This window comes from Venturia canescens, chromosome 6 (assembly GCF_019457755.1).
Source record: "Venturia canescens isolate UGA chromosome 6, ASM1945775v1, whole genome shotgun sequence".
Lineage (NCBI taxonomy): Eukaryota > Metazoa > Arthropoda > Insecta > Hymenoptera > Ichneumonidae > Venturia > Venturia canescens.
In genome coordinates, this window is record NC_057426.1 from 3,191,928 (window position 1) to 3,218,353 (window position 26,426).

General features: G+C 44.9%; 2 protein-coding genes across 6 annotated transcripts in view; one reads left to right on the forward strand and one right to left on the reverse strand.

Annotated features, from left to right (window-relative positions):
- Positions 1–26,426, reverse strand: part of ex (expanded) — a 55,628-nt gene that overhangs the window by 14,941 nt on the left and 14,261 nt on the right. For 2 of the 3 annotated variants that reach the window (XM_043421343.1, XM_043421341.1), the window contains exons 2-3: positions 11,752–11,907; positions 6,252–6,351 (exon numbers count right to left, since the gene is read on the reverse strand). In XM_043421343.1, coding sequence (XP_043277278.1) covers positions 6,252–6,351; positions 11,752–11,865 — 214 coding nt within the window. In that variant the 5' untranslated portion in view covers positions 11,866–11,907. Of the gene's footprint in view, positions 1–6,251; positions 6,352–11,751; positions 11,908–19,928; positions 19,973–26,426 lie in introns of those variants that run through there. The other variant, XM_043421342.1, reaches the window with a different exon arrangement.
- Positions 15,514–24,634, forward strand: LOC122412069 (putative sodium-dependent multivitamin transporter). 3 transcript variants are annotated; one of them, XM_043421345.1, is made up of 8 exons: positions 15,514–19,266; positions 19,333–19,785; positions 20,004–20,225; positions 20,564–20,904; positions 21,123–21,242; positions 21,987–22,301; positions 22,477–22,827; positions 22,920–24,634. In XM_043421345.1, exons 2-8 carry the CDS (start codon positions 19,666–19,668, stop codon positions 23,212–23,214), a joined length of 1,764 nt encoding a protein of 587 aa, XP_043277280.1. In that variant the 5' UTR covers positions 15,514–19,266; positions 19,333–19,665; the 3' UTR covers positions 23,215–24,634. The 3 variants fall into 3 exon arrangements, with proteins under 3 accessions (XP_043277280.1, XP_043277279.1, XP_043277281.1); XM_043421344.1 differs by having other exon boundaries at positions 15,514–15,754; XM_043421346.1 differs by having other exon boundaries at positions 15,514–15,687.

Sequence of the window (26,426 nt, forward strand, 5' to 3'; positions counted from 1 at the left end):
GAAAGTTTTTTCGAGGGGAATGCACGAGCTACCGCTGAATCCGTGCCTTCAGGCGTACCAATGAACACCCAGATCTCGAACGTCGATGAAAAGATCCGAGGAAACGTTAGAAGAGGGCTCGAAAACTCTGGAATTTTGCGACCGCACAGCCACTGCTTCATCCGTTGCGCACAAATTTCACGAGTTTCTCAAAATAATAACAAACTGCGATTCTACCCTCGTTTTCTCATTCTAATTCCACTGATTTCCGCTCCGTTTCATCGGAGCTTGATCGAAGCTCGATCACCATTTATGAGCAGAAGAGGATCGACTCCGTAACGTTAATAAATGGAGGGACACACCTCCGTGGTTAACTATAAAAAGCCGCATCATTTCCCAGAATTAAACAATGCGAAGCTCCTCGTCCTCGGCTACATACACGCGCGGTAATTAGGCTCGTAATCACTCCCTGGCCGATTACCAAGTGAGCGTGCACGTAAGGGCGATATACCATTCTGAGAGAGCGTGCTCGAGCGCGTTAGTTAATCACGTTGATCTCGCATACTTTAATACATGTAAAGTCCCTCGCACCGAATCTTCAGCCGCGAGTCTCTCTCTACAACCCGATCTTTTCATCGCGTTCCCATGGAATATTTACCGGCATATGGCTGCTAATGTACCTCAATAATTACGTTGTTAACTCTACTGATCGAAAGAGTTGCGGATTTAATGGACTTGGCAGCTTGATAACAATGGAACTGAACATCGGTACGGGAAATCCCACATAAACGATGGTGCGAGGATGCAGCCGCGTTTGAGGGGAAACTACGAAGGGGATTCCGTTGTCAAGAGACTCTCGTCGAACGGTGAAAAGTAACGAAGCATTCGTCTGATTGGACAACCGAAGAGGCTTTTTAATTTGTTAAACTTTTGGACATTCCTACGTTGCCGTTGCTTCAACAGCAAAAGTTTTAACTTTCAATATTTCCGGCTCAGCCGCTGCATTCACCGTATAAAGCAGCAATTAAAAATGCAGGTTCGCTCGCGTTGCGTAATTTGTTTCGGTCTTACGAGGGGGGGCTTCGGGAGGAGGTCCGTGACACGAGAGGAAGCAGGGTAATTCATAAACGACGCGAATAAGGACGAGCCGAGAAGTGCCATCCTCGCGAAACTGAACAAAGAACGAAATTGAGAGAGCGAGGGGGAGGAGGAGGCGCGGAGAGTCGAAAAGTAACAAGCGTATGTGATCATACGAGGGCGCTCTTTTAGTTTATGTTGCGTTACGGAAGATGGATGGAGTTCCGTTTGAGCGGTCCGAGCGAGATAAAATGCAACCACGCAAATCTGCTGCTGGCCCGCGCGCTCGCTATCTCTTTCATTGCCGAACATTCTTTTTGTGTGATTTTTTATAAAAAAGCTTCTTCGTACCTATTTTTGTTACTCTGCTTGTAGCTTTTTTTCACGGCGGAGTTGCTCGCTCTTACGGTGCTGTGCTGTGGTTAGCGGACCCCTGGCGGGGACGAGAGAGCAGGAGAGAGAGAGCGAGAGAGAGAGAGAGAGCCCACTATACTATCCGAAGTTCATCGCATATTTCATCCCGATCAAATTATTCCAGGGAACAAAACACGCCACGTACATCAGCCCGAATGTGTGGAGGATTGACTGCGTCGGTATTGGTGACGAAGAGTGTATCGTGTGTGTTGGCGAAGAAGCAGGAAAGAGAGGGAAATGAAGATTATATAGATGCTGGTGGATATATGCATGTATATAGAGAATCATTCGGCTCGGAGGACGTTGGTTGGTCGGTTTGCTGTTGGATGAAGAGAGGGCCAAGAAGAGACTTGTAAGAAGTCGGCGTGGGGGAGAGCGAAGGGCCAAGGCCGGTACGGCGGTGAGGCCCCGTAGGCGGGGGAAGGAGCGTTGGGAGATGTAGCGAAAAGGGAGGGCGAGAGAAAGAGAGAGAGAGAGAGAGAGAGAGGAACGAAGAGAAATGCGCAAAGAGAGGGAGTAAGATCGAGAGTGAAGGACGGTGGGAGGACGAAAAGATTGAAGAGGAGAGAACGAAAAGAATTGAAGCAGAGAAAAACATGTCGAGAGTGAAGTAGCTGAGAGTAAGAGAAAGAAAAAGAATGCGGGGAAGCGAGGCGGAAAGTATGAACGAAGGAGTTGAAGGAGGTGGAGGCAAAGGAGAAGAAGAAGGGAAGGATCGCTGGTGAGGATGAGGCCCAGTGAAACGGTGGAATGAAAAAAGAGAGTCGGAGGAAGAGAGAAGAGGGAAGAAAGCGAGGGGGAGGGAGAGCGAGACGGAGCTGACAACTTCGCGAGGGGTGGAAAGGGTGAAAGGAAATAGTCTAGAAAGAGGAGAAAGCAAGAGAGGAAGAAGAAGATGCTGGAGGACGGCAAAACGAGGAGCATATTCGAGAGGGAAAGGAGCGCAACAGCCTTGCCACAGCTGCTACCCGATAGCGTGCCCCCTTCCCCGAAAATCGACGAAATAACCTGCCTTTTTGTGCTCTTTCGATGAGCATCCATCGATAAAAAGAAACCTTCTTTTCCTCGGGATATGCTCGAGAATGGACAAAGAGCGAAAATAGCCAGGCGAGTGAGAGAGGAAAAGAGAGAAACCCCGAAAGGGTAAAAGGGGGCGATGCAAAAGGAGTATAAAACCAAGATGGCCACACGTTCGAACCGAACGTAATATAGAGGCAATCGGCGAGAGAGGTGTTGTTTATGAGAGTCTCGAGGGTGGAAAAAAAAACGAGTATGGTTATAAAAAGGAAAGAGGAGCACTCGTTTGGATTCCTGTGTCGCGACGTGACGCGTTGCTTCTCTCGCGAATCGTCGCCAGGCTCTAGAGACTGCTCGCGCGCACCGGACCCAAGATGAGAAGGACCATTTTTCTCCGTCCCTCCCTTATTCTCTCTCTCTCTCTCTCGTTCTCCGTGCCCTGGGCAACTGAGCGTTACTCCTCCCCCCACTTCCTCGGTCCCCGAGTATGTCCCTACTACCGTCGCAGAGCCCGGAACGTTCGCTGCTCAACCGACGGGGCCTCACCCTCCCGCATTCCTTCGTTCCTCTTGGCTCCCCCCGCCCTCCTCCTCGTGGCTTCTCGCTCGGAGAGAGATCGTAGCGTTTGGGCCTTTACCACGTCCATGGTGGTGTGTTCTTCAACGACCGCGCGGCTGGTGCGAGTCTCGGGGCAACCACGCGGGGCCCGTTTCCCCGGTGGGAGGTGGAATACGAGGCACCCTATACAAATCACCGGTGCTACCGTCTTACCCGCGAGCTCTCGGTCTCTTCTCTCATCCTTTTCTCTGCCGGCTCTCCTCGTCGTTTCCTCCTCCTGAACTCCGCGTTCTCTCTCTCTCTCCCTCTCTTTCCTCTCCCTCTTTTTTGTACACATTCGCTTTTGCCTCTTTTCTTACACGCAGCTTGTTTGCGTATATTTCTATCTCCGTCTCAGCCTCTTTTTCTTCCTCTGTTTTACTCTTCAAAGGAGAATAAATGGAAGAAAAAAAAAAGGAAGAAAAACAAAAGACTTTTTTCACGTTCTTCACATTCGCGCTGTACACGCGCTCCGTCTTCGTTCAACCGAGCCATTATCCTCTTCGTTTTATCGCAAATTCTCTCTTCAACCGAGAAAGCAAAAGAGAGTGAGTGGGGGTGTGGGAGGGGGAGGGTCGGGGGGGGGGGGGAAGGAAGGATACATGAGAAACACGACGCCCACGCAGCACTGTATACTTGTACTGCTTCTGGTCCTGCTGCCTACTATTTCTGACAGCTCGCCTCCTTTTTTTACTCCATTTGTTTTCCTTTTGATTTATTTATTATTTATCGTCTCTCTTACCTGCGTAATCTTCGTACGCGTGTTCTCTTTTTATCTTTCTTTTACTCGTTACTTTTATCCGGAGGTGGTACGAGCGCGCTGTACTTTGGGGCCGCACGTACATATGTACTCGGTATGCAGGCATATTTGAGAACGACGAAAGAGAGAATGGAACGTCGGATGTTATATGATTGAATCGAGGGAGGCTTCGCGGGGAGGGACGGGAAGGACTCGGGGAGAACGATGAGTTTGAGGGAGTGCGAGCCTTTCTTTTTGCAGTTAAATTATTCCTGACTTTTGGTAAAAGTCGTTAATTCCGGGTCGTAAAGATTTTCAGGTTATGAGCTTCGCCGTAAGCACGCGGTTGTGCAAAAACACGCGGCACCGTGAATTCTGTAATTACTGTAATTGCCGGTAGCTCTAAAGATCGAAAGATCGGAAGCCATGGGGAAGCGGGGGAAATAAAGAGTCGAGGATAGGAAAGCGTGCGTGTACCTATCGCGGGGACTGACTGCAGTCACACTTCACGGGCAACCGCATGTGAAAGCAGAGAACTCAAAAATGATTCTCTCAACGCACGTATGCGCTTCGTGAAGGTCGCGAGGGATCCCTCCAAAAATAATCCTCAAAGGGCCTTACCCTTTTTTATTCTTTTTTTTCTCCTTCTCTCTCTCTCTCTCGCGCTTTCCTCGCGCGCGCGCACGAGTGAGCACGTCGACTCTTGATGCGATGCGGGGCGAGAGGAGTCTCGCTGGGGTAAGAAGCGATAGGAGCATCTCTTCGTGTAGGCCTTGTACTTGGCGTCTATTTTTAGCGTTTGCTCGTCCCTTCTTTGGTCCCAGCGTGAGGGATGGAGGCAAAGGTAAAGAGCGAATGCTCCGAAAGGACTGAGAATGCCGAAAACTTGGCAAGATACGTATACGAATACGCGCTGACTGGCATCAATCTTAAATACTCTTTGTATATTCGCATGCGAATCTTCAACGCAGGTGAATATTTTCAAAAATAACGTTCCGAATTCCAATGCGGAGAACCTGAAAATCAACGAGTGCGCTGGCCCTGCGATGATTCGAGGGCGCAAAAAAATGGGGAAATTCTTGAAAATACGAGCGCAAAGTGGCGTCGATCTTAGATAAGCATTTCGTACGTTGAACCGGTGGCGGCTGAAGGATTGATTCGTGAAGTCCGTAGGTTTAGTTTCTAAATGCTTGTTCAAGTTTTTCAGGTGCGCAATTTTTTCACCTCTCCGAAGAGCGATTCTCGTGTGCGCGCGAGCGCGCGGGCGCGCTTCAAAACCCGCCAGGATATCGTCTCCCGAGCGCCCGCGCGCGCCGTCATGGGCCTCATTGGAATGTGGCGGCGGCGATGGTGGAAGACAGAAGGGGGAAGGTCTGGTGGGGCCCGAGCGAGGGTCCCGCAGGGCCTGCCCCAGAGATATCTCCATGTGTATACGCGCATGAGTGTGTGTCTGTGTGCGTGTGGAGATTGAAAGAAAGAGAGGAAGAGAGGAAGGGAGAGAGATGCTGTTTCTGGCCCCAACGGAACGAGTCGAACTGGCCCAGAGTCTTCGTGCGCTTGTGCAACGAAAAGAGCCTGGGCCCAAAGAATCCTTTCCCCGCTTCTCCTTCCTGCGAGCTCCTCTTTTTCTCTTTTTCTCGTGCTCTCTCTCTCTCTCTCTCTCTTTTTCTTTCTCTTTTCTCCCTTATATTCTCTCTCCTTAGCAAAGACCTCGAGTGGAACGTCGAGCAAGGGATCAAGGAAAGGGGGACTTCGGTATGCAGAAATGCCCCGAGATTAGTCAAGAGAGCGTTAGCACGGGACTCGTTTTTTCGATGTTTATTACGGATACTCAGATATGCACTCTGGGCGAGAAGGCACGAAATGCCTGGAGCTTTGAGAATACCGGAGTCGAGAGAAACAAAAAGAAGGGCGAGAGCAAGAGGGGAGCAGCAGAGGGGAAAAGGGCCATCTCGCTCTCTTCAGCCTCTCGCGTTTAGCCTTATTTTTATCGTTGTTGTTATTATCGTTACTGCTTTCATCTACTAACGCCCTTTTCGTACTTGCGTTATCTCCCTCCTCCCGTTAACCCTCCCATTAACCGCGATAACGACTATTGCTTTTCGTAGCCCGCAAATTCTTCGCTAAAACGAAAACCAACAGCGCGAAGCGTTCGTTAACTCTCGATGTCTCGAGCGTCGTGGGCCAACGGTCATTTTCGGTATTCGTTTACTGATTTATCGATCGATTCTCGACCGTTCCGCGGCCTGCTGCTTTTCCAGCCCAAACTCCCCCACCGACTGCTGAAAGAGCTGAAATTACAAGCGCGGTAGCTCCATAGTTTCGAGAGTAACTGTAAATATGTTCATTATACAGTCTCGCTCGTAGAGGATTCCCTCGATATTTCAAAGGAACGGAGAAAAATACGACTGGAAAAATAAAAACTCACCGGAGAGTATAGCCAGACCGAAGAGTTCGCAGTCTCGCATGCCCTGCTGGCCAAGAAGCACGCATGTCTGCGCATAAACCTCCTTCACTCTTGACTTGGCCTAAAACACACGAAACAAAAAGAAAACAAATAAATTGAGTCAACTTTTTTCCTACTCGGTGTATATTAATGACTGAAAACCCCCAGGCCCATTACGGACAAAAAACGACAGAGGAAAGAATTCAAAAAATAAGCTGCAGCAATCAAATATACTGTGTATTAAGAAGGGTTAGTGAACGAGAAAAAAATTCTACAGCACGGATCAGTTACGGACCGTTGCTCTCTTTCAATACGAATTAACGCACGCCTCGATTAATCTCGAGAATGAGGTCGTCGTCGTCGCTTCTCTCTCTCTCTCTCTCTCTCGCTCTCGCTCTCTACTCACTCCATTTCATGAGACATTCGCGAGCGTTTCAGCGATTGATGTATCGAATGAGACGACGATTCGAGGTGTCACTGCGTGAGGGGTCGTCGAGAGTCAAGGTGCAACCGGTCGCGCAAGGCGAACCTTCGTCATTTTTGCGATCCTTGAGGATACACTGAAAAGCGACTCTGTTGAGAGGAGAATATCTGCGCCATGGTCCCAATTTCTCACCGCATTTCACCATTCACTGACAATGAGAACGATTTCGAAATAATACTTTTTTTCTGTGGTCGTTTTACGATTTCCTCGATTCCGTAGAGTGGCTAAATGACACGAAATTCGACCTTTTCGAATGTCCACACGCAGAGAATTAAACGGTAATATTCAGCGTGAAATTTAGCGAATTCATTCGACTGCGGGGACAAGTTAACGAATAATGTTTATTCCACCATAATGCACTGTTAAATTTTCAATATTTTGCGGAATTTTTAGTTTTATAATAGCAAATATTGCAGATAGTGAAATTTACGGTAAGCACACTAAAATTTACAAAACGTTTAGTGAATTTTACGGTGCGCCAGGGCAAAATGTCTTTGCCCTGACGTGTAGGTGTCGATCACTCGTTTCCGAATTTCGTAGCGCACACTGAAACGGTGATTTACCTACTTCAACAAAGGGCTGAGCATATAAAAAGAATGGGGAAACTTAAAATTCACCGTGACGTCAAAAATTTACTAAATACTCCGGTAAAAGTTTCTACTGTGAAGAATGAATATTATCTTTTTATAGAAAAAATTCAATTTCTTTCCCATAATACGATCACGAATTGCAGCTCGTCACCGCACTGTCGTTTACGCTGGACGTTAATTTTTCAATTTATAGTTCTCTCCGTGCATGATCCGATCGATTAAATTGTTTCTAATGGTGAATCTAGAGCCAGGTCGCTGCATTCCCGTCTACGATCGTGTTCTCTCGTGCTCGCTTCTCCTTTATTTTCTCCCCCGTTCTAGTTCAGCGTTCCAAATCTCCGAGCTCGACTTTCTCCCTTCCTCCCTCTCCGATTTTCCTTTTTTTCAGCCTTATTTTTTCCATAAGCCCACGAAAGATCTGAGCAAAACCTGCTGTCTTTCGGATCTCCAGCCGATCCAATCTTCTCTGCCTTTTGGCCGTGCTTTGTCGTGAAATACGGACATCTCTCTCTACATATATTCTCCGGGCGCTGTGTGTACACTCCGAAGAGAGCTGATTTATCATGCCCTCGACCGTTTCGGAATTCTTTTCCATCGAGAATGAAGAATCATTTGGCGCTCCGTGTCCGAGATCTGTTCGCGACTGTGTGCGGACATGGGATTCTTATTGAAACAAGGGCCCGTTCGCGATTCCGAAGGATTAAATTTACGCCCTTTCGTTAACGAGCTTGGGATGCGCGCGTTGAAAAATCCTCGGATTTCTCACTCGCTGGCTCTTCTCCGGCTCTCGCTCCAAATACAAATGAATGATTTTCAGTCGGTTATATTCTGCTCTTCGCGAGTAAGAGCCTCAGAGATAAATTTGCATACGCACGTGTAGCCACCTAAATCTCAATGGACTTTGACTAATTTGTCGTTCCTCTGCGCTCGCGGCTTGCCGCCCACGCGCGCGAGATCCATTCAAATTTCTTTATCTTATAAAAGGTGAGTGTCGCGCGCGAGCGATCGTGGGACGTGAGCATGGAGAATCGATGGTCTTTAAAATAGAGTGCTACCGTAACACGCCCGAAATACGACAGGCCGAGATTCCTCGGGATTCATCGAAGCGAGAGCGAGAAGTCGATTAGTGTGAGCGAGAGGGAGAGAAGCAGCAGCGGGAGATGAAAACGAAGGAAAGATGAAAGATAAATCGAATCTGAAGTGATTCATCGTTGATGGGAGATTAGTAGAAACCAAAAAACGAGGAGATTCCAAAGATCTTCTGGAAGATTAAGCCCCGCGGATCGAGGACGTCAAATAAATCTCGAACGCCCAAAAAAAAAATGAAAATCAATGAGAAAATTAACGGTTCGACTCGTCGAAATTTATAGTCGGATAAAATAAATGAAAAAGATTTTTCGACACCGCATCAACGGCTCAGCGGGCCCTTTCTATCCAATCGACCATCCGCTCTCGACGATCCCGCAGACTATTTTCACCGAGGTTAACTTTTCCGCGAGCACAAGAAACAGGAAGCTCAATATAAAGGCGACTGTATACGAGAAAGGTGCGAGTCGCGACCTCGGGGATATAAGAACGCACAGAGTGCAGGAATTTCAATGACCGACGGGGCATTTCAGTTCGGTTGTTACAAATGAGCCTCCACATAATTAGGTAGATCCTATCGCGTGTGAGAAGATTTTATATACATGCGTGCATTCTCGGATATGCGCGTACACAGCTCCCTGCAAAGGAAGGGAAAGAGAGAAACAGCGAACTGCCACAACTCGCGGAATACCTTATAATAGGTTAGCCTCGACGATACCCTGCTCGCCGTAGTAGGTGGTTCCTCTAACGACCAACCGGGCTAAGGAGCGCGCACCAGCCTCGAACGGCGTACAACCGCGCGTGCTCGTTTGCCCGTAGAAAACCTTGGCAATGACTCGCGTATGCCATATAAATATAACGGCCTGCATATATGATATTGGAGAAAATGTACCGAGTGCTCGAGGCTTTAAGTGCTGCCCATATTGACGATCCTTTTAAGCAAAACACCTTCGACCGAGCCCCCATTCGTTCTGCTCCATTTGGCGTTGCATTTTCCCATCTTGATATTACGTGAGATTTTTTACTATTAGACACTTCGATAATTATATCTTGGGCTATTACTAACATGCGGAAATTCGTAATATACGCTCGACGTAGAATTAACGACGGTTAATTGATGACGAGATTCATTTATAATTGCGTTCCTCGCCTTCTATTTTTCCCGGACCAGTTTTCGGTTAAATTTGGTGAGGAAAACCGGTTGATTTTGGAAGAACGGAAACCGAAATTGATTGACTTTTAAACGTCGTACGGTGACGGATGGTTGACTCTTGCTCGGCGATTCGTCAAAGCGATCGCGCTGCCGGGAACATCGGAAATAATTCCGAGAGTTTTTTCTCCTTCGCTCAACAATTTGGTGGTTTTCAATGTCACGGACTTTTTACAATACGGAAGGAAAACGATCATGCGTCCGGATTCAAAACTGGCTAAGTGTGAAAACGAATGTTGCTTTTGTCTTCTTTTCTCTAATACTTCTCCACAAGACTCGTGCGAAAAAGATCAACTTCTTGTGAATAAACGAATGAACAAAAAAAAACGTAAATAAAATGCATTTTATTGTTACCGATCCCGAACGAATACACCGAGGATCTCGAATCATTCTATGAGCTCCTGATTTTTCAGCAGCATCCGGTTACGTCTTTCGGGGTAAAAGCAAGAGAGAGAGAGCGAATGAGAACGATCTAACGAGCTCGTTAACGGCTTAATTAGCGAACAGCTTCTATATAGACGTACTACTATAATATATTTCAAGTGGCCCCATCTCTGTCCTTGTCACCGAGAACCTGTGCACAGATATTCAAGAGGGAGAAGAAGAAAGAGGGAGAGAGAGAGAGGGAAAGCTATCGACGACTGCTTTGAATCGTTGGCGCAGGCACTGGACCCTCGTAACTCATTGAGCATCCATTGGCTTAATTGATAAACCGTAGCATATTCAAATCACGTTTGAATAATTAAATGAACATCTTTAAGGGGGGTCCTGCTTTGGAAAGTCAAAAAAATCGATTGTTTTCGGGATGCTTTTGGGATGGACGGAAATAACTCGGCATAGCGAACTTTTCGGTGTTGTTTCAAGGATATTTCGAAAGTACAAAAACATTTTTTTCATATTAGAAATACTATTTGCACATGGTTTATGCGCCGGGTCCCATTTTCGAAGCTTCTCAGCGCTGTGCACAATGTGGAGATCGTAATTATTGTTTGCAAGAAAAATTACAAATTCTTTTTCCATTTTCATGTATTTTCCTTCCATATGAACCTACGAGAACCCGAAAAAATTGCGAAATTCTATATTTACAGCACGTTGAAGTGATGTTCTTCTTCTTTAGAAACGTTTTTTTTCAAACTCGCTTGAAATATAGAATTTCGCAATTTTTTCGGGTTTTTATAGGTTCATATGGGAGGAAAATATATGAAAATGGAAAAAAATTGGATTTTTCGTTGCACACGATAATTACGATCTCCACATTGTACGCAGCTGAGAAACTTCGACAATCAAACTTTGATCGGTTCATGCGCAAAGTTTCCAAAAACATTCCCGAAAACAATAGATTTTTTTGACTTTCTAAAGCAGTCACGTGGCTCATCGTTTCGTAGCTCTTCGACACGAGTTTTTTGCTCCCCTGTGCATGCAGAGTGCAGAGGAGTCACGAATGCAGTTCCGATCGCTCTCCGCGTTCCCTCTTTGTCTGCGCGCTGGCGCCGCAACGCTAATCTGACATTTGCAAATCATGCGTGTCGGAACGGATAAGGTATTGCAGGGTCTGAGACACGTCACGGAGAGCGCGATACGAAGGTAAGAGAGCGTGAATTTAACGGGGTTTTAAATCTAAAATTCTAACTGAGCTCGACACCAAATTGTCGATTTTGACGGAAAAAAATCGGCACGACAAAGAAAATAAAGCAAATCGCGATCGCTGCATGCAAAATGAACGAGAATCACGAAATAAAAATGTTCAATTCGCAGCACGAATTCAACGGGAATAAACTGAACTAGTGAAACTCCGGGAACGCAGTTTTTTCGATTTTCATACTCTCAGAAACGTCATCGCGAGTCACGACGGAAGTGCGGAAGTAATTTTGAGTCGAGCAACGTTCGCGATTGAATCCCCTTCTTCTCACTCCGCACCGCGGCTTCGCACGCATGCGCGTCACTCGCAACCTTCCCCTGCACCGGTTACGTTTCCCCTCGGTGAAGAGTTTGACTCGAAAAATTAGAAGAACTGGAACCGCGTTAGAGAAACGGTCCCCGAAGTCCCGTACAAAAGATGAGACAAATATGGAGAGAGAAAAAGAAGAAAAATATCGAAGAAACTTGACTAACCTCGACGACGAAGTAGAGGGGATCACCGGGTAGGGCGTGTATGGCGAGGTAGCGGCTGGCGGACACCAGGGGTTGAAGGCAGGACCGCGCAGCCGTGACACCGCTACCACGCATGCTGCATGCTTCATTTCGTCGCCGCTACGCCCTGCGTCCTCACTGAAACACGAGAGCAAGAAATAAAATGTAACTGGAGAGCACGGAAAGGGCGAAGCTTTGAATAAATCATCGGAGAATTCCTGTCCAGGTAAAACAGAGCAAAGAATAAAAAAAGAGCGAGGAATGAATTGGAAATAAGCAGGAACACGCTGCTGGCGGAGCGTGGATCGATGATGACATACCTTGCCGGGGAAATGGAAGAGTTAGGTACGTGGGAATGTAACAAGTATTTGTAAAAAGCGCATGGAAGTGGAGTGTGGGAGAGAGAAATTGAAGCTGCGCTCCCGGAGTGTGGAAACTGGCTCATACCTATTTGCAGCATTACGTACACGCGGCACCGCGAGAGAGAGTTGTAAATTTTCAACGTTTGCTTGTCGCACACGCTCATTCCATAACTATATTTGCATAGGTGAGGTTGCTATATGACCCGAGCGTTCGAAGGGTAAAGTGAAAAAAGAGAAAGGGAGGCAGCAGTTGGAGGGCGAGAAAGAGAGAGAGAGAGAGAGAGTAAAGGGAGAAGAGACGAGGAGAGAAAAACGAAGATAAAGAGAGATGAGTGTACAGAAATGACACTCGTAGGCGGGCCTCTGACCTACCATGAACTACCGTAAGATAGTAAAAGCTCGAGGTGAATCGCTTCCTCGTCACGATGTCTGCCTTTACCTTCGCACAAGGAGAGGAAGGAGGGGGAGGCGTGCTACGAACGTGGCACGAGCTCTGATCGTTATGTCTATATATGAGTGTGTACCGAATACATTTATTCATATGTACGGATCATAAAGAGGTGTGTTTGAATACGTTCATATATTTACAATACAGCATATACAAGTGAGAATGATATTGCGAAGCATCGAAAAATAACGAAACGGATCGTAAATCGTTCTGGAACTATGTAGACTTATGTTAATTTAAAACAAAATGTTTTCCTCCGGTTGGAGAGCATTATATCGGGAAATTTTTCAACTGATTTATTATTATATTATTCAATCGGATTCTATTTGAGATTTTATAGTATTTTGAGCTCAGAATAGTGCTGGCAATGATCTTCGTATTTGGCGGGGAAAATTTTATCGATCGGTGATGTCTTGGAAAGTAGATAAACGCGAAAGCTCGTTTCGAGGAGCTCAATAGTCACACGAATTTCTATAACTCTCGGCACGAAAAAGCTGCTGTAATGCGTGAGTGTAGCTTTGTAATTGCAATTTAAGGTGGTTCCTCCACGAGACAGTTAAATTAGGAAATTATTTATATTTGGCATACGTATTGTTTAACATATGAACATCACCTCTATAAAATTTTAACAAGTTTCACCATCCCGAACCCGAGATATATGTAATTGAAGTTGACTCAATTAACACGTAACATATGGACCATGCATAGGCAAACGGCACATTATTAATTCTACCGCTAGTACTAAAATTAGGAAGTTTATAAAAAACGAGGAGGAGCTAGAGCAGGATATCACAGATATTGTGAAAAAAAATCAAGGTGATTGACCATCTAGTTTGACAGATATAGTCTCGAGAAGTACGAAGGTTTAGGCTGCGTACGATATATTTTGCAAGCGAACAAGCGAATGTCGTCTGTATAAGCAATCTTTTCTGTGTGTTGAAGCGCAACCCGGATAGTTCCGTCAAAAAATTTACTCACGATCTCAGATCAAAAATACTTTTAGAATAAATTTTACGAAAGCAAATGATATTTGTACTATATCTATTGGCACCGAGTACATTTATAGGGTCTTTACAAAGTTATTGATTACGATCCGAACGAATTATCAACCCTTTTAATATGCAGACGGTACATAACTTTTGGTTGGGGCTGTCGCAGAGGATCAACCTTAATGCGTTTCAGGTTATTGCACTGTTTCGTAAAATCGATTTCTGGACGATTTTACTTGTCATTGAGTACATGAATGTATGGATGTTAGACTTGCACATATGTAATGTAAATTTATTAATGTATTTGCCGACATATCACAGAAGGAAATAACAGCAACGATCGGGATAACAATACTCCGTCTTTCTCTCTCTCTCTCTCTCTCTCTTTTCTCTTCCTCGCGAACAGTGGGCTCTCGGATAATATGAGGCTATGCAAATGGCAACGGTAACCGGTCGCACAAATCACCGTGGCATTTCAGGGTAAATCCCCTAGCTCGAGACCGGCCGTGTTCTCTTTTTCTCTATTCTTCTCTCTTTTTTAAAAAATCTTTCTCTCTTGTACACCCTCATTGCGTGATCTCTTATTGCTCTCGCAGCATCTCTCGTATTTTCTTATTTCCGATTCTCTCTCTCGGTCCTTCCCCCGTATTTTTCTCTTTCTTTCTTTCCCGTCTGATTCGGAACGCGCGGTAAATCACAGAATCGCTCCCGGCGTTACACTATTTGCATCTCGACGAGAATATATGGTGGTGCATGCGCGCGCGGCAGATGAGATGCTGCGCGGTTCGCGTCGTGCTTTAAAAAAGGGAGGAACGGGATCCGTTCGCGATGAAGAAAAAACTCCGCACGTTGAAAACACGATGCCATCGCTACCAATTTGTCCACGCTGTTTCACCTCTCGCAAATGCTGTACGATTTCGCCCCGATTTTTTCGCACGGGACGAATTAAGCACACGGAAGTGCTTGCACGAGCAAACTTTTTCCATTATCCATATCGAAATTAGCTCTGGCTCGACTCACAATCATTCGCCTTCCTCTCTCCCTCCCGGAAATCCCGCGAATTTACTAACGGACAAAACATGCTGCAATTGCTGAGAAAGCAGAATATGTGGAATGAGATACGCGGGGAAAAGGATCTCAGCTCGACGAGGCGCTTGCGCTCGCGCGAACACGAAAGGATGATCGATGGGATCCATTACCGAGAGACGCGTCCGATCCGCCCACGCCCGGAGGATCCATACCGCATCTATATCCTACTACGAATAGTTATGTGTATATGTATAAACGCGATTTTTTCAAACATTCTTTGCCCTTAACTCACGGGCATGCGTTTACTCGTTGCTGGCTCGTCTACTGGCTCTGTATATACTCGTCGATTCAAAAGTTCATACTCGATAAGAAAAACGAGATGGTTGGAGTAGAATTCTTCAAAAAGCCTGCACTGAAAATAGCATTTTTATCGAAATCTTCAAACGCAGTTTATTGAGTTCGTTCAGCAATGTGTACAAGCGCGCGTTTAAAATTTTTTTTCTTATACTAAAAGTTTTTTTATAATATCCGCGAAGTTTGACTGAAGTAAAAAATTTGTCGAACGTGGCTCCTAAGTGCTCGAGTACTTAAAAATTCCATTTTCAGTCGATTTCAATTGAGAGACGGCAACGACGCAATTAAAACTATAAAAAATCAAGACAAAGTCGTTTCCAACGTTCGTATTTTTCACACCACGCTCCGTTCATTGAGTGTCAAACTCGCCTCTTGTTCGTCGCTGCCAGCAATTCGTTGAGATCATAAAATATTAATGTGCTCGATATTTGCGACGGACATGCGTGTGCATGAGTATAAGTTCGGTCGAGTTACATCCCGTGATGGTGTGCGCACGATACAACACTCTTGACGAATTCCGAGTCGGCGTGAACAGTGAGGCAGTTCTTTTCGAGACATTGAAGAAGCAGAGTCTCAAAATTAGAAAGTTCGATCGCGCGACTCGCCATCGTCGCAGCTCGGTTATTCCGGAGGCGTCCTATCCAGTGCTGTTGGTCGGAAGCTCGTCACATTCGACGTAAAAGAGAGAAAACAGCGGTGTTTCGAAGCGCGTCGAAACTTGGATGAGAATCGCAAGGTCACTGCAAGTTTTCGTGGAATTAAATGCTGCCCAGAACCTTTGGGACGACCGAGGACTTTTGAACGTTTGTATACCACGATAAAATCCCTCCCATCGGCCATCAGGCTCTTGCCTGATCTCTCTCTCTCTCTCTCCCCACATTCGAACGAAAACGTAACGTTTGGCTCAGAGGAAAGGGGCTTAAAAAATGAGATTCTAGCTCATCTCGAAGCGCACCTCATAACGGGCCGGTCTCCCATTACATACATTTCGTACGCGCACGTATGCATCATCTTTGGCTAGATAAACCGAGCTCTCGACTCATCAAGCGTGTATAATATGGAGAATGTGAGAGATGTTCGCCTCGGAAGGAGCAGACCTCCATTTGCAAAATTGCATCGGAATAACGTGTACGGTTTAACGAGGTCTCTTCTCGCGCTGCTGCTTAAACAATAAGCGTTCAAAGCTGGAGTCAACATTGTTCGTTAGCGTGAAAACACTCTTCGTACTTGAGACTAATTCGCTGTGCGCGAGATAAGATAAGGACTCTGTCAGATAAATAGGCGAGGAACGAGCGGTTAATGATGTTTGATTTTTTAGAAAATTGTGCCACCGAATTCTTAGCCTGTTCGTCGTATTTTTCCATCGCGTGGAAATTCGAGTCTTTGGAATTCGAGAGGTGGACAAAGTTGATTTTTATTCGTGACTTCGTTGTGGGGAGTCGCGCAATCGTGCGGTTCAGCACTTTCGATTTTTTCATGGCCTCGCAAATTTGTAAGTTATTTTACATATTCTTCGAAGATATTTCAATTCGGGTCTGAAATTTTAAAGGAGCTCCAGAGCTTTTTTGCTCTCACGAATAACTTCAAAATTTATTTTTCATCCTGCTAGATTTCGATTCCGTTCATAATTACACTAAATTTCATTGGTAAGATTCTTTTAAAAATGGTATGAAATTCATGTTTTTTTCACATTGAGAGATAAAATGAGACACGATTTAGCCCATGCTTGTGCTCACGTTTCTGGACGTTTGGGGAACACATGGACGAACAATTAATGTGAACTACATTCCAAACTCGTGAGTAAAACTACCTTGGCGCACATGAGCCCACTCGATCGCTCGAACCTCTCCCGTCCTCGTACAGCGTTGCTGCATTTTGCTTTCGTTAATGTAACTTCGCTTTGCCCGCGCGCAAATCTCATTAGAATTAACCGCGTCGTGCTGCCTACGGAGCGGAGCAGCGACCGAGATTCTCTTGCACGCGGTGTACTGTTTCGCGATCACCGCAGTGTCGCCAATCTTAGAAAGTTGAAAAATCACATTCTTTTCTGCCAACGTGCTCGCGCACGAGACTTTCCATGGCCAGTTCACTCGACGATCATTTCCAAAACCATTTCCTCGTGTTACCATTTTTCAATCACCGCCAAACTCTCGGTGAAAAAATACAACTTTTTTCCTCCGTGGATGCGTTAACGAAGCTTTTCATAGCAGATTTGCGCCTGATGACGAATTTCAGCAAGCCCGCCTCGTCATTCTACTCAAACATCTGCGTTAGAAATCCGTTAGAAAAACGAATTCTGGCCCTCGACTCGACTATGTTTTGTAGGATTTTGTCACGAGTTTAAATCCTTCAACTAGAGAAAAATGTGCTATTGAAAATCCTCCGAGCGAGGAGGGTGCTTCCAAGATCGAGAGTCGGAGAAGCCCATAGCCGGGGCGCTGGATGGCGAGGAGCGAGCGCACTTGAAGAGTACGGGAGAGATAGCGCCAGGACAGAATGCTCGTCTCGCCCACTTCCCGCTCGCGGTTCAAGGCCCCTCCTTCCTCTCAGCGAGCAAGAATCTTGAAGGGAAAGTGTTCTAAGATCGTGCACGAGAACGAGCAGGAGAGAACAGAGCGTTTGGAAAGATTGGAAAAAAAGAAAACCGCACTTTTTCCTGGGAAACTAGTGCCAGCGACGACGATCAGCGGGCCGATCATTTTTCAGCTCGTTCCTGGAAGCCTCCTTCGTAGCAACAGTTCGTCATGTGCGAAACTTTAATTGCTCGGATGACGAGACTGTTGTTACGAGATTATGACGATAAGACTGGTTTATCGTGAATTTATGTAAACCCAAATCCACGAGATGAACATAAGAGTTTATAAAGGAAAGAGGCTCGATGCTGTTCCATCCTGATAGCGCTGAGACTTTAAGAAATAAGTTTTCGCACGTTCTCCAGGCGCACTTACGATAGATTTTCTCTGCGTGAACCGGGGAGCAGCAGCAGGCCTACGTGGAATTTACTTCGCACGATTATGCACCATCGAGCAGTTTAAACACTGCGAACGCCCGCATCTTCTGCAGATGTGTGTTTATACGTATATCCACATAAATATGCGTATGCATTTATGCATCGAGGAATGTACAATGGTGTGAGATGTATCGGTGTAGCGGTATGTGAGACATGGGAACGCGGAAGTGCATTGCACTCTCGGGCGCGCGCGGGGGCGACTGTGCGAAGAGGATAAAACACGTACGCGAAAGATTTTTTCCGTTGGGTGTACGTGAGCCTCGCTGGATCGAAGCCACGCAAGTCTTGCGATAGAGCCTCGTCGATGTTGGGCTAATTGATTAATCTTCTGCGCGGAAGGAGGCGACGTCGATGCGCGGGGCAAGAGGATTGGGAGGGGATGGAATTCCGCCGCGGGACGTTGAGCGAGTTATGAACGACGATGGAAAAAATGAGGAAATTTCTGAATACTGAAAACGAAAGCCCCGAAGTCTTTGATCCGGGGAGAGCGCAGTTCTTGACCGAAGGATTGAACCGCGATTGTACGAAATTGCATCCGATCAGCGGGAGTCTGAATAACGTGAGAATAACGTGAGAACTCGAAAAAATTAACTGTTCATTTGCTCGTGGCTCGGAGATGGCCCGCTTCGCGGGATTCTCTGCCGGTGAAAAAAATACTCTTCGAGTTTTCGGGGACTATGAACTCACCGTCGTAACCGGTTTATTTTTGAACTTTATTTCACGAGCACTACAAGTTTGGACTTTCACCTCAGTCAGGAGAATCCACTCGGTTGGATACGAAGGCGCGGTTACGAGTAAATGACTACGAGGCACGTGGATATCGATTAATCGCTCTCCCGGGGAAGGGGCATTCCGCGAGGAAGAGAAGGGGCGCTTAAATCTTTTGATAACTTGAAAATATATGAGGTTTTTGTAATATATTGATTCGACTTCGGATATAGATATATGCGTACGATCTTAATGGGCCCAATAAATGTATTTATGCTGATAAAGTGTACACATAAAGCAGTTTCTTCGGTGAAGTATAAGAGAGGCGTCTAGGTTCGATCGACGCCGATAATCGTACGCGCGCACGGATCCTCTTCAGTGTCAATTTGTCACGCGAGCGAGCACGACACGAGACAGAAGTATAAATAAACGAATCGAAATCGCGTCGATTTATCTCTTGGGTTTTGAGTGTCGTACGCGACGAACGAGAAATTCGGCGAGATGTCAATGCCACATTGAATTAAATTCTTCTGTCCGAGTGCCAAATCAAACGCTATATTTTTGTTGTCGAGAATGAATATTGATATTGCATAAAAAGTGAGAGAATTTTCACGGGCGAAATGATTGTTTGGTTGGGAAGGATTAAAAATCCCGTCATTTCAGGCTGCTGTGGCTGAGCCCCAATGGCAACATCCAAAAAACTGGGAGCAAACAAAGTTCTCTTTTTTTTCGTTTCGTGATTGAAATTACTAGTCGCGTTGGCTGTTCCGTCCAGAAGAACCTGTTCCTCCCTACCTCCAATGGTGTTCCAACCTGGCTGCAGAAGCTAACGCAATTCTGACGCGGGCTAGCATTCGTCCCGAGGGCGCTGGGCTGGATGGTCGCGAGCTTGTCCTTCCCGCAAAGCGCACCACGTCGAAACGGAGAAAGCATTTTCCCCTTGCTTTTTACCCTCAACAAAAAGATTCAACGGGAAAGAGCGACGAGGCACAAAAAATGGCTGAAAAAAACACCCTCGCTGCTGCCGATTACATCGTCATCGGTGTGATGCTCATCGTCAGTGCCAGCATCGGAATTTATTATCGATTCACAGGTGGCCGACAGAAAACTACAGAGGTAATCACTTCAAAACTATCGACACGCTCTTTTTTCCCCTCTTCCGTCGACCCCGTCAAATAATGAGTCTGAAAACTCAAAGCCTGAACAAAACTTTCATTCGTTGAATGAAAGTTTTCGTTTATCAAAATCGGTCTACTCGCCGAGCCTTTCTCAGTCGTTCATTCCCAATACCAAACGGCCGTCGAAGTTCAATCGTTCGGAATTTTTTTCGTCAGGAATATTTCGTGGCCGATCGTCGAATGAGCGTCACAACGGTAGCGATCGCTCTCATGGCCTCGTACCTCTCAGCCGTGAGCTTGCTCGGCGTGAGCGCCGAAAACTACGTTTACGGCACTCAATACGCTGTGATAAACTTGTCGTACGGCCTCGCGACGCCGATCGTCGCTTATCTTTACCTACCGGTATTTTTCAAGCTCCAGGCGACGAGCGCATTCGAGGTAAGTACGTGACTTCTCATTTCTTTCTTGAATAACGTTGACTCAGTTTTGAACAATGGAAAAAAACAATTGATTTTATTATCTGCTTTTCGGAAGCCTTTTCAACGTAGCGTAGCACTTATCGATCCTTCGCAATTCATTTATTAATCGGTTATTATGCAATTTCATTGAAAACAAGAAAAACTGATATTCGCTTTTGACTTTAATGAGTAATTTACGTTTGTTCCAAGTGGCACTTAATTAACGTAACGTAAATAAAAAATCAAGTGTTTCTCTCGTTCTTCTATTGAAAGTTTATCCAATTTGATATACGAGGAAAGGAACTTTTTGATTTTCAGTATCTCGACAAACGTTTCGGACACGAAACTCGAATCGTAGCGAGTTTGGCTTTCATCCTCCAGCTTCTACTTTACACGGGTGTCGTGCTCTACGCTCCAGCGCTTGCGCTCGAAGCGACCACCGGAATTTCCACGGCTCTGAGTATCGTCATAATCGGCCTCGTTTGCACATTTTACTCGAGCATCGGTGGCATCAAAGCGGTTCTTATCACCGATGTATTTCAATCTTTACTCATGTTCGTTGCGATCATCACTGTGATTATTACAGCGGCTGTTAACGTCGGTGGTCTCGGTGAAATTTGGCGAATCGCCGATCAGGAAAACCGCATCGAGTTTGACAAGTAAATTCCGAATTGAAGATCGAGATTCAATGGAATTCGACTGGAAGGTTTTTTTACTTTCGATGAAAAAAAAAAGCACGATTCCGATTAAATCTATATTTAGTTTTCATCGAATTTAATATTTCCACTTAAATAAATCGCAAATAGAAACTCATTCCAGTGACTATTTCAACGTAAATAGAATCCTTTCAATTTTTTTTGCTTCAAATTTGCCACAGTATTTCTCCGGATCCTACGACCAGGCACTCGTGGTGGAGCTTAACAATCGGTGGTCTTTTTACTTATCTTTCTCTGTACGCCTGCAACCAAGTCCAAGTCCAAAGAATGTTGACAGTGCGGTAAGTTGACGCTTGTCAAAATAATTATGTCGATTGAATCGAGAAAAAAAAATTTTTTCATTAAGGTACACCATGCCGTAGGATCGTATTTTATGGGTGTCTACATTGGCTCGACTTTTACTTTCCAATTAAAGATTCAATCACTTTAATTTAATGTCAGAGTTATTAATTCGAAATTGTAAATACATTTTTCCATCTTTTGGCTAATGAAATTGCACGCCATTAATTAATCGGGAATCCATCACTGACCGAACCCGAAATTTCATTCGTCCCTGGCTAAAACACTGTAGTTTTTTTGGTAGAAAATCGCTTTAGAGAGCGCAAAGGGAAAACATAAAGAGAAATGGATAAACAAAAAAGTGTTAATGAAAAGACAGAATCGTCTCGAATTTTTCCCCCAGACATACTTCATTGTTATCGTGTATTTTTTCATAAACTTCGTAAGAAACGTTCATTCGTCGTATGAAAAGATGAACGATTTTTTACGCATAGTCCCCATAACCCTGTACTTTATTCTTCATATTTAAGCCCTTTTATCTCAATAACCAACAAGACGAACCCTTCAAAATTTGATATGCGTGTCAGTCGACTGCTCGCATTTGAAGTCTGTTAAAATTTCAAAACTTTCTTGAGAAAATCGTTTCGTGGATGAAGTACCTTAATTCCTCGGTAGGGAATAGAACGATAAAGGAAACAGAGATTTCCAAGTTGCACGTAAGATCGATTGTTTTTTGTTACAATCAGCAATCTGGCAGCAGCACAAAAAGCTCTTTGGTGGAGCTGGCCAATAGCATCGACGATGTCGATCATCACATGTTTTTCTGGATTGGCCATGTTCTCGCGGTATTACGACTGCGATCCGGTAAAGACTAATAAAATCACCTCGAAGGATCAACTCATGCCGCTGTACGTTATGGACACTTTGTCCTCCTATCCCGGAGTTCCAGGACTCTTCGTCGCCGGAATATTCAGCGCTGGTTTAAGCACGGTCTCCGCAACTCTGAATTCATTGGCGGCTATTATCCTCGAGGATTTCGTGAAGCCGGTGTATTCACGGAGGTAAATTTTTCAAGATTTCCTTTGAAATAAAATCGATGTGTCAGGGAAGAAAATGAAACTGGAATTGGAGCAGCCCAAAATGAGGTTTAATAGAGAGAAAAAGTGCAATTTTTATCGGATTTTTAGGAAAATAGTAAAACTGCTATTGGAACTGAATTTTCGTGTTTATTTTCAGAGGCAAAGTGATGTCAACCAAGTTTTCCGTTCTCGCGAGCAAAGGTCTGGCGATGCTGGTCGGCTTATGCTGTGTCGCATTGGCATTCGTGGGTGGATATTTGGGGGGTGTTTTGCAAGCGGCCTTAACGATATTCGGAGTGATCGGGGGTCCGATGTTGGGTCTTTTTACATTGGGTATGATGACCGAATCGGGTAATCAAAAGGGTGCGATAATAGGATTACTATCGAGCCTCGCATTTTTTTTGTGGATTGGTTTCGGTCAGCCAAGACCGGTTCCGGCGGCATTGCCAGTTCGGGTCGACGGGTGTAACTTGACCGTGAATTTCCCGGGGGGAAACATCACTCGAAGGTAAAGCTGCTGGCGCAAATTTTGAGCAGTTTCACCACGAAAAAAGCATCATCGATTGTTTTTAATCGCGACCTTTGAAATTCGAATTTCAGGGCGATTCAAGAAGAGACTTCGTACTTCTATCTCTACCAAATTTCTTACATGTGGTACTGTCCCCTCGGTTTTTTGCTGTGCCTCGTCATCGGATATTTGGTCAGTAGAATAACGCAGTTCGTACTCAAAGAGGAACCCGCCGAGTTGGATTCCAATCTATTCACGCCTTTTTTGGCCTCGAGGATCACCGAGCGACGAGAGAGAAAGAGGAATCGTATTTTCTGTGAGATGACGGACTCAGCCGGAAAGCAGGAGGATGGACGAGCCACCGCGAACGCTGCTGAGAAGATGTAAAAAAGCCTGGAATCTCGGAGGAAAAAAACGTACGGCGAAAAGTAGAAGTATTCTCGGAATCGCGTGTATTCCGAAGAAAATTCCAATGTCCGAGAGACTCTGATCGGAATATCTCAGCGAGAACGTAACACAATCAAATCATGATCATTCTCCAAGCATCACCGCGCCGAGGAAATACCTCACGAACTATTCACCTCCATTTCATTTTATACTCGAGCGTACAAATTACTCGGCTCATGTTTTATAAGTCGACCGCTCATTTCCACTCGATTGCATGCAGTTCCGTTGAAACACACTCAAGAATTTCAATGCGCCGAAGGTCTTTATGCATTCGTTTGAATCGCCATGTTCATATTTTTACTACATTGAAGATGAAATTTCGTTATTCGGAAATCGCCCTAGATTTCTGGACATCGACCAACGAAACAGTATTAATTGTCAAAAAGGCACGTTTTTAAATCGATCCTGCTGGAATTTCGTGTACTTATTGAGGCTGTTATTGTTCGTTGAAAATATCCTGGAAAATGAAACAATAAAAATATCGGTAACGAGGAAGAATTTGTAATTCAATCGAGCATTGAGACTTGCGTCACAACTCAATGACGATGTTCAGTATTAAAAATGCGAAATTCGCCCGAATTCATGAAGAAGAAACCGTCGAAAAAGGAGCGAACGGATCGATGATTTTTTGTCGAAATCTGAGAAAATCTGAGGTTGGGAAAAAATGGAAAACAGAATTTTCAAGTCGATGCTATTTCAGCTCCGTTGTATCGAGACTGAAAAGGTTTGTTCGCCCATGAAAAAAGTATTATCATCAGAGTGCAAAAGAGGCTCTCGGAGCTGCTGCTCTCCCTGGTCGAGGACGAGACACGCATTTTTGCTACCGCAGCTCACACATTGAGCACAACACACGCACAAGCACACACGAACGTTCGCTCCTTGGCAAGTGCCAGAGTTCTCATTATAATGCCGGCCATACCTTGCATAAAGCGAATCCTTTTCAACGTAAGGAGTCCCAGCGAGGCTGCTTGGCTCTCTCGATAAAACAGGAAAAAGGAGAACGAGAGCGAGAGAGAAGAAGAAACGAGGTGGAGAGAGACGAAGCTTCTTCGGCCAAGTGGCGCAATTACGCGCCAATCCGCGAGTTAAATTGTATCGCAAAGCTTCTAAAGGCTAATGGAAAAAAAATAAAAAATTAATCCCATCTTAAGCTACTTTTGCACCTGAAAGGAGTTTTCCTATTTGTTAATAATGAAACTGCGACTGTGTGAGTGAGCGAAAGAGAGAGAGAGAGAGAGAGGCTCAATCTCTGAATCAATTGACCTGCAATAATTTTAAGAATTTAAATTACCTTAATAATTGTCATACTTGTTCGACTAATTGTAAAGAGAATGAAGCATTAAAAAAACATATGAAACAACATCATGAAGCATTTTCCTGGTATTTTAGTTGTTGAATGAACAAAAAAACTTGTCAATTTTATCTCGTAATTCTAAATACAGATACACAATACATTCATATGAGAAATAATGTCTGTATTCGAGTCGACTATAAAAGAAATTGTGGTAAAGAAACCCCCTTAATGGCAACGACTCGATACGTGTGCTCCGTGCAATATGAACACCAAATCACACGCTCTATATGGATGTGTGCATTATGTAACGAAAAACATGTACATGAACATGTAAAAATGATAAATAATTGACCTCCCTTTTGCCTTGACTGTAAATTTCACTTGATGGCCCAGCATCACCGACCCTCTATGAAATATCCAAGGTTCGTTTCTTGTATGCTTGTGTGGTATGAAAGTATGACTTGTAGGTGAAACGTTACGAGTCATGGGAACTCGAGAAGAGGCATAAAACAAACCTTGCTCAATTTTCAAGGAAGTGAGTGTGGACAAAAAATATTTCAAGGTTTTTTCCTCTGCAGTTACCACAAACGAGCTCGGAATAAAAGATTGTACAGGCGAAAGCTTAATGGCCGTTCATGTAGGCCTCGTGCCTCGGGAACCCTCGAAAAATGTCGACACCATTGGAAAACTTGGATCAAATGTTCGCTGGAAAAATAATAAGGGAAAACGCTTTTGCACTGTACACAAAAATGTTTTTGTCAAGAGGATTAAAAAGGGAAGAATTGCGCGATAAATAAATAAAGAGGAATTCTACTATGTCGAAGTTTACGAAATAACGCGTTGGCTCAAGCACAGAAGGAGACAAATTCTAGGCCAAGGCTTCCAAGATTTATTCACTCGACCATTTGGAGATTTCTATCGGGGTTAAGATTCGAAAAAATGTAGCCATTCTCTCGGAACAAGAGAGAGAGAGAGAGAGAGAGAGAGAGAGAGAAGAAAAGAGACGAAGAAATAAATAGAGACACAAGAAGTATGTATAACACAAACGCCCACCTAAAAGCCTCTATTAAAAAGGCGATACAGATACCGACACGGAGATTGCATTACCCCTTCATTATCATACATCAGCTCATTTGTGTTTCGTAGCGCACGTTATAATTTATCGAGCTTGTATACGCTATGTGGGTCCGATCGATCGGGGGCAAAAAAAGAAAACGTTACTACGTACACGTGAGCGGAGAGAGAGAGAGAGAGAAAATCATTTGATATATCCGTGAATGAATATATTATCGGGACCATACTACGAATTCTCGATCGATAACAACGTATTCGATATCTCGAACTTTGAAGGTTTCACTGAGACGGATTTTAACTTTGAGCGAGTATGGTAGCTAAATTGAAAGAAAAAAACAATCGTTGCTGGAACGGAGAATTCTTGAAGGAACGAAATTCTTTCTTCGCGGCGTAACAAACTCTTAACTCAGGGCTTAAAAGAGGCGAAGAAAAGAAGAAATAAAAAATAGCCGAGTCGAGAGAGTATCGGGGTTCCGAAAAATCAGGAATGGATCTCGCATAATCGTTGCTTCGTTCTTTTTTCCTTAGAGACCTTTGGCCAACTCTCTCACTCTTTCTCTCTTATACTGGTAGGATATTTCAGCCGATCGGATGGTCATGGCTCTCGCGAATGGGATAAAGAGGCGGAGGAGAAGGGAGAGCAGGAGCTCCGGTTATCCGGAGCGAAGATATCGCCTCTGCGAGATGGCCCCAGCATCCCTCTATACATATACCCATAACTGAGCAACTTAAGGTCACTATTTGCTGAATTTCACGCACAAATTCATCCGAATTACGCCTTTTA